Source organism: Pseudorasbora parva, chromosome 5 (genome assembly GCF_024679245.1).
Source record: "Pseudorasbora parva isolate DD20220531a chromosome 5, ASM2467924v1, whole genome shotgun sequence".
Taxonomy (NCBI): Eukaryota; Metazoa; Chordata; class Actinopteri; order Cypriniformes; family Gobionidae; genus Pseudorasbora; species Pseudorasbora parva.
The window spans coordinates 2,428,099-2,439,521 of record NC_090176.1 but is presented as its reverse complement, the minus strand read 5'-3'; the positions used below and the strand labels follow the sequence as shown (position 1 = coordinate 2,439,521).

At 39.2% G+C, this 11,423-nt stretch overlaps 1 protein-coding gene across 2 annotated transcripts; it reads right to left on the bottom strand.

Annotated features, from left to right (window-relative positions):
* Window positions 1-112: 112 nt before the first annotated feature.
* On the bottom strand, window positions 113-11,183 carry LOC137074933 (gastrula zinc finger protein XlCGF57.1-like). 2 transcript variants are annotated; one of them, XM_067443029.1, is made up of 3 exons: window positions 11,132-11,176; window positions 10,394-10,497; window positions 113-2,605 (listed from the first exon to the last, which is right to left on the bottom strand). In XM_067443029.1, exon 3 carries the CDS (start codon window positions 2,598-2,600, stop codon window positions 1,515-1,517), a length of 1,086 nt encoding a protein of 361 aa, XP_067299130.1. In that variant the 5' UTR covers window positions 2,601-2,605; window positions 10,394-10,497; window positions 11,132-11,176; the 3' UTR covers window positions 113-1,514. The 2 variants fall into 2 exon arrangements, with proteins under 2 accessions (XP_067299130.1, XP_067299131.1); XM_067443030.1 differs by lacking the exon at window positions 10,394-10,497 and having other exon boundaries at window positions 11,132-11,183.
* Between the last annotated feature and the right edge of the window lie 240 nt (window positions 11,184-11,423).

The following is an 11,423-nucleotide window of genomic DNA, read 5'->3' as shown; positions in this document are numbered from 1 at the left end:
CTAGTAAACGGCAAAGTCTTGGTTCCAAACCAACAAAATTAATGTTATGGAGTGGCCAGCCCAATCTCCAGACCTTAATCCAATTGAGAACTTGTGGGGTGTATGTGACTGTATGTGAACATCCGAACCCTGGTGCGCCACAAACAAGCAGACCGAGACCACTAAAAAGATGGGTCTCGCTCCGCGTCCAAACGAACTCTGGTGCGGTTCGATTGATATATGGACGACAACAGACCAAAACATGTAAACGAACCAAAAACAGGACGTAATGTCACAAGATGCAACGCATAGTCCGCTGATTTGACAACGCAGAAAGATCAGTGTATCCAAAATGAATAACGTTAACGTTAGAGGGCAAACGTGGAGCAACGAGGAAGTGCCTCATCAATATTTGGTCCGACGAGCATGTTTCGAAAATGCTAGAAAAAACGCACAAAAAGCAAACCTGGTTCTTCTCATCAAAGGACCCGTGTTGCCCATTAGTCGGTATAGACGACAGAACTGCCGTCTCTTTTCTGCATACAACGGATGAAATCCTAGTGCTGTTTTAAATGTTTTGAACATTTTATGAGCTCTTCATGAGTTCTCAGCGGGTAAAAATAATGCCGTATGTACACGCATAAAATGATGGCGTTAAATCCGGCACACAGCGTTGTTTTGAATGTTCGGTAAGCAGCTCCTACGTCATATAAGCCGACCAATCAGGTTGTTACCGTCTCCATATGCCTTTGGTTCGGTAACTTTAGGTTCGCTATTAAAAATCCCATTGTGAACGCTAAGTGAACCAAGATTATGTTTTATTTTTGTTTTTTGGTCTGGACCAAACTAACCAAACAACAAGTGTGAACGCGCCCGTAATCTCCTGAGTGGAGATCCCGAAAGAGATCCTCACTGATAAAAGCACGCTGTTCATCTCACATACTCTATATGAACTGTACGAATGATCGGGCATTAAAACGATTTGTACCAGTGTCTTTCACCCACAAACAGATGAACTTAATGGCAAGTTGAAAACCATGATTCATAAGTTTGTTCACAAAGATGCCAGAAATTGGAACTAATGGTTAGAACCCCTCTTATTCGCTGCTCTTATTTAGAGTGGCCTTTTACTGTGGCCAGCCTAAGACACATCTGTGCAATAATCATACTGTCTGATCAGCATCTTGATATGCCACACCTGTGAGGTGGATAGATTATCTCGGCAAAGGAGAAATGCTTACTAACACAGATTTACAGATTTGTGAACAATATTTGAGAGAAATAGGCCTTTTGTGTACATAGAAAAAGTCTTAAGATCTTTGAGTTCAGCTCATGGAAATGGGGGCAAAAACAAAAGTGGTTACATCTTTGAAAATGCTGAGCCATTTAAAAATTTCTCACAATGGCATGACTTTTCAGGTGTATCTGTGATGGCAAAATAAATTTAATCTAACGCTGATCAAAACGAAAAAATATTCCCTCAGAGTGAATGTGCAGGTGATCCTTTTTTTAAACCTCTTGCCACCCTCAGAAAACTAAAGTTTCTTTCCAGAATGAGTTTGCAAATGTTTTTTTATGTCTTTTAGATATGTGAATCTCTTGCCACACAGATGACACTTGTACGGCTTTTCTCCAGTGTGACTTCTTATGTGAGTCTTAAGGTTTCCTTTGAGAGCGTAACCCTTTCCGCACTGAGGGCAGGTGAACGGCTTCTCTCCGGTGTGAACTCTAATGTGAGTCTTAAGGTTTCCTTTGAGAGCGTAACCCTTTCCACAATGAGGGCAGGTGAACGGCTTCTCTCCAGTGTGACTTCTTATGTGACTCTTAAGGTTTCCTTTGAGAGTGAAACTCTTTCCACACTGAGGGCAGGTGAACGGCTTCTCTCCAGTGTGACTTCTAATGTGAGTCTTAAGGTTTCCTTTGAGACTGAAACTCTTTCCACACTGAGGGCAAGTGAACGGCGCCTCTCCGGTGTGAACCCTCATGTGATCTTCAAGGCTTGCATTGCTTAAGCGTGTCACTCCACAGTGAAGGCACACGAGAGACTTCTCTTTGGTGTGAGTTATTACATGATTCTTCAGGCATTTACTGTCTGTGAAGCTCCTTCCACACTGATCACATACAAGACAGTTATCTCCTGAGTGAGTCCTCATGTGCTGATTAAAAGTTACTCTAAATCTGTAACTCTTTCCACACTGATCACATGTGAACGGCTTCTCTCCCGTGTGAATTCTCATGTGAGTCTTAAGGATTACTTTTAGAGAGAAGCTCTTCTCACACAGATTGCAGATGAAAGGCTTCTCTCCAGTGTGAAGTTTCATGTGGATATTAAGGTTTCCTTTTTGATTGAAACTTTTTCCACATTGGTGGAAGGCAAAAGGGTTTTCTCCAGTGTGAACTCTCATGTGGATTTCAAGGCTTGTTTTATGAGTGTAACATTTTCCACACTGTTGGCAGTTGAAATCTCTTGTAGCTTCTGTCTTCAGAGCTCTTTTTTGTGATGAAATATTTTTCGTCATTGAACAACTAAATGATTCTCCAGATATGTAATCATGATCTTTCATATGCTGATTTTTCTCGTCCATTTCTTTCCATTCTTGACTCTCCTCTTTCAGCTGCATCAGGTCTAAGGCAAAACAAAAACAAGTTAACCCTAATTTAACGGCACAAAGCAACACACATCAAATCGTAAGTCTTCAGAAAAGTCTCAGTGGCATTTTCTTTTCACCTTCCCTCTGTGTAGTGCCTCCGAATGTAGTATTTATTAGCATTGTTTAAAGAGATTACCATGAAAACTGTTTACCACAGTAATGGAATCAGGGGACCAAAATAACTTCTGTCTTTGATGTTTTTATCTGGAGGAGTTAAAGTTATAAAGCAGAAATCTAAAGTTTTATCAGAACATAAAACTGTTGTCTGTATGGTAAAGATATGTAATATATTTCTGAAAGATAGACCCCTGAAGGGAGCATGTGTCAAGAACTTTTTTTTATTTTTTTAAGATTTAGGACCTGTCGAATCTGAATTTAAGACATTTCAAGACTTTTTAAGGCCTTTTTAAAGGAAAACCTTATTTAAGACTTTAAGACTTTTTAAGGACCCGTGGACACCCTGATCCAGGGGGCATACTTTAAATGTATTAAAACGAATAAGGCATCTTTGAGTAAACTTCATTTGAGTATCTCACTGCCGGGTCGAGTGTCCTGGTTTTTGGTAATCAAAATATGGCAACCCAAGAAGTTGACGGTATTTTCGTCAGTAAGATCCAGCATTCTGCTCGCTTTGAATCAGACGTAGAGTAGTGCGTAAGATTAGGCTGACAAGCCAGACCCACATCAAGATGTTTGGTCTGGAATCTCACCATAGACAGCTCAATCTGAGGGGCGGGATAAACGGTTGTCTTTCAAACTCCCTCTGCACGCGATAGGATAGCGCTACAACCAACCAGAGCAACGAAGGTGAAACAGAGCTCGCTGACTGATTAAACAATCGCCATATCCGGTCGGCTAAACTCCGAACACATCTTCCTTTTTTAAGAATGACTTCAGTGCCGCTCTTTGTTCTTTTCTCAGAGAAAAGCTTAACTCCAAGTCTTCCAGTGTCACGGTCAAAGCTGATTCAAAAGACCGCCGCCGTTCGCCAGTTTCTGTGTTGACTAGAAGACTGTGTTACTAGAAGCACGCAAGCGCAACTCGGCCGTCGTCATTATGGCCCCGCCCGCCGACTCTATACACGATGTGATTGGGCCGTCCAGATTGTGAGGAATACAGCTCAGAAGGGTATTGAGAGTTCCTAGACGACACTTGCGGGCAAATTAAATTTGCTGCCGCTAGGGTGCATCTAGATTTCTAGGCTAGCGTAAGATTACATTTATTTGAATTAATTAGAGAGAGAGAGAGAGAGATTTGTACCTGTGTGACTGTGTCTGTTCAGTGTCTCTCTTAACAGTGAAGATGTGCGTTTATTACTTAAAAATAGGGATTGTAACCCCATCATTGCTGAGAAATATAATGTTATGATCCAGTAGGCTAGCCATTTCATTGCTAAAAGTCACAGGGCGGTGTTGCTCCTGAATCTGCAGCGCGATCACCGCTCTCTGTATGCGAGTGACGTGGCCTCCCGAGCTTTTCTGTTTGGTCAGTTCAGTTTATTTTGATTAAAATGTGTGAGGGAGAAAGAGCTAGACAGACAAAGTGCTTAATTTGAAGACAGAGACAGAGAGTGTTCTCGCTCTCAGTTAACATGCACCCTATCGTAAGAGCGGTCATCTACATTACTCATAAATCACAGTAAAGTGATCAAATAAGTATTTGGTGGGACCAAGAAAATAAGTTTTGGGGGCTGCCAAAAAAATTAAATTAAATTTTGGTGGGCTGAAAAGCCATTTTGATACAGGTCAATGCGAGTGAGCTGTATTTCTTTGTTTGCATCTATGTGTGAAAGCAGGACAGCTATGCTTCCACCAAACAATGGAAGAAGAACAATCAAATATATATATATATATATATATATATATATATATATATATATATATATATATATATATATATATATATATATATATATACAACCCCAAATCAGAAAAAGTTGGGACAGTTTGGAAAACGCAAATAAAAAAAGAAAGTAGTGATTTCTAAATTTACTTTGACTTGTATTTCATTGCAGACAATATGAACACAAAATATTTCATGTTTTGTCTGGTCAACTTCATGTCATTTGTAAATATGCATCCTTTCTTGTCAATCAGACCTGCAACATTTCAAAAAAAGTTGGGACAGGAGCAATTTAGGGCTAGTAATGAGGTAAAAGAGTTAAATAATGATGTGATTTGAAACAGGTGATGTCAACAGGTGATTGAAATTATGATTTGGTATAAAAGCAGCATCCAAGAAAGATCTAATCCTTTAGGAGCAAAGATGGGCCGAGGATCGCCAGTTTGCCAACAAATACGTGAGAAAATTATTGAAATGTTTAAAAACAATGTTCCTCAAAGAAAGATAGGAAGAGATTTGGATATTTCACATTCAACAGTGCATAACATAATTACAAGATTCAAGGAATCTGGAGGAATTTCAGTGCGTAAAGGACAAGGCCGCAAGCCTAAGCTGAACAACCGTGATCTCCGATCCCTCAGGCGGCACTGCATCAAGAATCGGCATACATCTAGAAGCGATATCACCACATGGGCTCAGGACTACTTTGGCAAACCTTTGTCAAGTACCACAATACGTAGTTACATCCACAAATGCCAGTTAAAACGGTACTGTGCCAAAAGGAAGCCTTATGTTAACAGTGTCCAGAAGCGCCGTCGACTTCTCTGGGCTCGGAGGCATCTGGGATGGACCATCACACAGTGGAAATGTGTACTGTGGTCAGATGAATCAGTATTTTAGGTATTTTTTGGGAGGAATGGACGCTGTGTGCTCCGGACCAAAGAAGAAAAGGATCATCCAGACTGTTACCAGCAACAAGTCCAAAAGCCAGGGTCTGTCGTGGTATGGGGTTGTGTCAGTGCCCTTGGCAAAGGTAACTTGCACTTCTGTGAAGGCACCATTAATGCTGAAAAGTACATAGAGATTTAGGAGCATAATATGCTGCCTTCAAGAAGATATCTTTTCCAGGGACGTCCATGCATATTTCAACAAGACCAGGGTATATGCAGGAATCCTTCAAGACCTTTTTAAGACTTTTTAAAGACCTTCTCAAAATATTTTAAGACCTCATCGCACTTTAAGTTCTAATCGGCAACAAACCTTTAATAAACAGTTGTAGTCAAATGTCGACTTAAAATCTCTATCATAGGCCAATTTTGTATTGTTTATATTGCATATCTGTTTCACAGCATATGGAGGGCGACACATTACCTAACTGCGCATTTCGCAAAATACCTGACGTCACCCGTAGGCAGCGCTCGCCAGGGATGGAAATTACCTTTTTTCAAAGTCTACCACTCAATGTTTTTACCAGACACTTTTTTGTTTTTAACTGACAATGTGTAACTGCATGTGAAAATTAATACTACAAGCTCTACAATACTTAAGCAGTTTATTTAATCTCAAGTCTCAATGAAATACTGACATTTTCACGATGATTTATGGTCTTTTATGGCTTCCAGTTTTATGGTTTTTAGTCCCAAGAATGAAACTATTTGTTTTGGCATCTTTGAAGCGGGTTAACGACATACCGAGCAGAACATTGTCAGTAGGGATGCACCGAAATCAAAATTCTTGTCCGAAACCAAAAAAGAAGAAACCAAAGCCGAAAACCGAAAAATAAAGTTCAAACTAGAATGTTTAACTCGACCTCACTCATGTGTACATTAAATAATAACGTACATGCCTACTGGCCTGCAGAAAGGTACAGAAATTGAATAAAGTAATCAAATGTAAAATAACTGCATATTTGGTAAATGGACTGCATTTATATAGCGCTTTTATCCAAAGCGCTTTACATTTTGCCTCACATTCACTCCCTCATTCACACACCGACGGCGATGTCAGCCATGTAAGGCGCCATCCAGCTCGTCAGGAGCAGCTGGGGTTAGGTGTCTTGCTCATGGACACTTCGACACTTGGTCAGGTGGAACCGGGGATTGAACCACCAACCTTCTGGTTTGTAGACAACCTACATGAACCACTGAGCCACTGCCGCCCCCATATTTAAACATTATTTAACTGTTTAAATGAAAGATTAATCCTTATTATACTTACAAAAGCTATTCAATCAAGAGCATTGTTTAATGTCAAACTAAATATAAGGACATCCCTCAGGCAGCAGTAAAGGCTACTGCGCCTTTAAGACCTGAGGCAGGGGTATGCTCGTCTTTCTCGACTGTGCATACTATACAGTTCACTTAAGGCATATTCAGACTATGTCTGCTAGGATACTCATCATCAAGATGGACATGCTGACATACTTCTTGTGTGGCTTTGTCCGTTTAAGCGCAAGACTTGAAAGAGACCTCAATATTTGCGCGCTGTGAGACGAGTGCGCGCTCTCGGATGATGCACAGAGACAGATCTCACAGAGCGCGCGAGTCTCACAGCGCGTCTTCACGCGAGTGATGACGGAGAAAACGACTGGTCATATGCGCACATACGGCAGCACTCGCATGCACTGAACAAAGTTTACAAAGAGGTGAAACAGCTCGGTAGGTGAAGCGAGTTTACCCGCCACAACTCAAAATCAGCCGCATTTGGCTTGTGGCGCCGCTAATTTCCATCCTTGGCGCGCGCGCTCCGAGCCGATCTCAGACGGAGCGCCCCGTTGTTTTTTAAATGGACTGCATTTATATAGCGCTTTTATCCAAAGCGCTTTACATTTTTGCCTCACATTCACCCATTCATACACCGACGGCGATGTCAGCCATGTAAGGCTCATCCAGCTCGTCGGGAGCAGCTGGGGTTAGGTGTCTTGCTCATGGACACCTCGACACTTGGTCAGGTGGAACCGGGGATTGAACCACCAACCTTCTGGTTTGTAGACAACCTACATGAACCACTGAGCCACTGCCGCCCCCATTTTAATACTTATGGGGATGAAAAGAAATATATTCATAAAGACTTCTTGGAGTCAAACTCTTTTGACAAAGATTGAACAAAATATTTTCAAAATTTAAGACTTTATAAGGCCGTGATAAGACTTTTTAATACTTTATAAGGGTCTTAATTTTCCCAAAATTGATTTATCACCTTTTAAGACTTTTCAAGACCCCGCGGATACCCTGAAGACAATGCAAAACCACATTCTGCACACATTACAAAGTCCTGGCTGCGGAGGAAGAGGGTACGGGTACTTGACTGGCCTGCCTGCAGTCCCGACCGGTCTCCAATAGAGAATGTGTGGCGCATTTTGAAGCGCAAAATGCGACAACGAAGACCCCGTCCTGTTGCCCACCTTAAGACTTGTTTGCAGGAAGAATGGGACAAAATTACACCTGAAACACTTCATCACTTGGTGTCTTCAGTCCCTAAACGTCTTTTAAGTGTTGTGAAAAGGAATGGCAACTTTACAAAGTGGTAAATGCTTTACTGTCCCAACTTTTTTTTTAAATGTGTTGCAGGTCTGAATGACAGGAAAGGATGCATATTTACAAATGACATGAAGTTGACCAGACAAAACATGAAATATTTTGTGTTCATATTGTCTGCAATGAAATACAAGTCAAAGTAATTTTAGAAATCACTTCTTTTTTATTTTATTTGCACATTCCATACTGTCCCAACTTTTTCTGATTTGGGGTTGTATATATATATATGCACAGCGCTTGGAAAAAGAAAGCAACAGATGCATTCATGCGTGTGATTCAGTTCTGTTTCGCAAATTATTGCGTTTGAATGGTCAAAAATATGTAAAAATGTATGTCCTGGCGAGTATTCAGGTAAATACAAGTCGGTATGTCTTTAGTGACCGTATAAGTGGAGTTAATGTGTCAACGGCCAGTGGCTCAGTGGCATTTGTTTTACACAAGGTAACTTATTTAAACTAAATTACTCTGGTACCATTTACACCTGAATTTGGCCTGCCCAAATAAAATAAAAACTATACCCACATACAGTGGTCTAAACACACAAAATGTTGGTGTTATTTTACAGGAAACCCTTTGAAGTTACATAAAACACTGCTAAAAGTAGTGCACATGCTAATATATGTAAGGCTGGAAAAACCTAGATGATGCTGGAAATGTCTAATCGCTCTGAGAAAACAAAGGAAATTAGCATCTGAACTTATTCATACAGTTAGAGTCTCTGTCCGAGACGACTTCACACTGAGTGAACCATCTATGAATGACTCTAATTTACATGCCTTTCCTTTCACATGAAACTTCCCCCAAACTACTGCTCCCCCAAACTTGAGATCACCTGAAATGCACCAGAAATCTCTTTGTTACAATGTCAATCCTCACGATACAGTATTATATGTGTTTGATATCATTTGAAATGTCTCAGTGCGACTGGTACAAATATCTCTACTCCACAGAAGTAAACTAGAACATCATGAATGTTTTAAGGGTTTAAAGATATCTTTCCTTGGTGTATGGTGGGTGTGGCTCTCAGCCATTTGGCCTCTCTTCTAATCAAGTCTATAGGACCTGATCAATGCAAATTCCTATTGTGAACTGGTGTTTCCATTTGAAAGAGTTTCAAATGGTTCTGGGTAAGTATCTGGTTCTGGGTATTTAAGGAAATGTTGCAAAGAGCTCAGGGCTTGACACTTTAAACCGGTCAGCCCGTAATGCTGGATGTCTCGAGATAGCCAGCATTATGTAATTTTAAGAAGTCAGGTATATATTTCATTCTTTACTTCAGAGTATTTTATGTTATATGGATTACCTTTGAATTGACTATGTAATTGGCTTTATACATTTACCTGACTGTTAAATAAATTGTTACACTTTGATTGATTCTGACTTGCTCTGGAATTATTCAGGTTGGGTATAATTTCAACAAAGGGTTAAACGGAATTTATTAAATGTGTAGTTAAACTATTAAAGAATGAATGACCAAATAACCAAATGGCATTCTAACCCAAATTATGATTAAATGGAGTCAGATAACGAGGAATTGGAATAAAATCCCCTTTTCCCCGCTGAAAAGACGAACGCGCAGCGACCTTCACCCGCCGATCGTTAGCCTCCATTGGGACGATTTGGGCGGCCTTACAATATGTTGTATGAGCTGTAATAAAAAAGAGCCACTTTTTGATTTTTCTGTAATAAATTAATTTTCAAAAGTGTACCTGCAGACAGTTTCTACTAGATTTCAGAAAATACTGGGAAAAAAATTGTCTGGATCATGTATGCAAAATTTATTCAAATGGTTCTGAATGGAGGAATATTACCTTTTGTATGTGATTTGCGCCTATATCTATATTGTAATTATAAAATTACATTTAATTAAGTTACTTGTATCATGAAATAAGATTTTCGTCATCCCAAATCTGTTCAGAATAGTGAAGGATGTTCACACTGGCATGTAGTTATTGCCATTATATTTAAATAAAGAGGAGGGAATGGTCAAAAAGCAGGGCAGGAACATGATGGCCACGTGAGTTTTTAGGGTTCTGTCATATTATTTGATCACTTTTACTGTTATTTGCTGTGGTATGGATTCAGTGTCGGTATTGAGGTATTTTATTCTGGAAATTATAATTTTGGTATCGGGACAACACTAAACCAGTTACAGCACGACTGCACTCAGTTTCCCATCCACACACAGTCACAATAAATCCTTTTGTTTGATACGGTTTGAATTCAGAAGTAGAAACTGGGTTTACATAACATCATTTCTCATGAGCTCTTAAAGCAACGTTAGCATTAGTTTGATCATGTGATCTCAACACAGTGACCCGCCCAATGTCAAATAAAACTGCTTTAATTAGGATAACATTTTAATAAGGATCCTATGAAACTAACCTGTTTGCTCCTCAGTTTCTTCATGTTTCACACCGAACACATCTCCTCCTTAATAAATGCCATCTTTATGTGTTACGTGGATCTCAGATGAACCAGGAGTTTTCCTGCGTATTTGTACAATTTGTCATGTTTATTAATAATTATATATAATTATTAACAGAAAGTAAAATAAATCCATCAGTGATATAGTTAATGGTCACCATTTGTCCTGATAAGCCGGAAAACCACACATTGACAAGATACAACTTATACTGACACGTTAAGATTTATATTTGAGGATTAATTATTTATAAACTACATTAAATAGTCAGACACTTCCTTAGCTGTGCAGAAACAGTTCATTACCTTACTTGATGTTGTAAACTGGTATGTTTTCATATTATTTAATTGATTCATGTAATCATAAACACTTTCTCGGTTCTCACACACTCAATACATTACTTATTTACCATAATAATTTCTGAATAATTCAACTAAAATTGTTTTTATTTATTTATTTATTTATTTAAAAAAACACTTTCTCCATCACTACTTGACCGATTTCTTGTTTACAATCATAATACTAATCTTATATCGGGAGATAAATAAGACGCACTTATCTATTATTTGCTGAAACTAATGTGCATTAATGTTAGACAAACATTACGATGTTACATTAAATAAAGATTAATTCATTTGCACCGACTATAAAGATAGATTAAACTGTTTGTGTCGATGTAAAAAATTTAAAACTCAAACCTTTCTCCAGCCGAATTCACAGACGCGCGACGCGGACTCGTGACGTCACCGCGCCTAGCCAAAATATGAGTCCTTTTCAGCTAAGAAGTTTAGGCTACATACAAGTAATAAGATACATTTTCGTTGCGATTTAATTTGTGAAATAGATTTTAAAATGCTGTCCAATGATAACTAGTTGAAAGAGTGTGTAGCACATCTAATAAATTTGTTTGAGTAGCCTACAGAAACCACCAGGAATCTTTTTTTCCCAGTGAAATATATATCTATGCATTTCAGTGCTACTTACTCATAT

What these genes read in the sequence shown, in the direction of transcription:
- LOC137074933 (XM_067443030.1), bottom strand. Translation starts at nt 2,600, where the DNA reads ATGCAGCTGAAAGAGGAGAGTCAAGAATGGAAAGAAATGGACGAGAAA.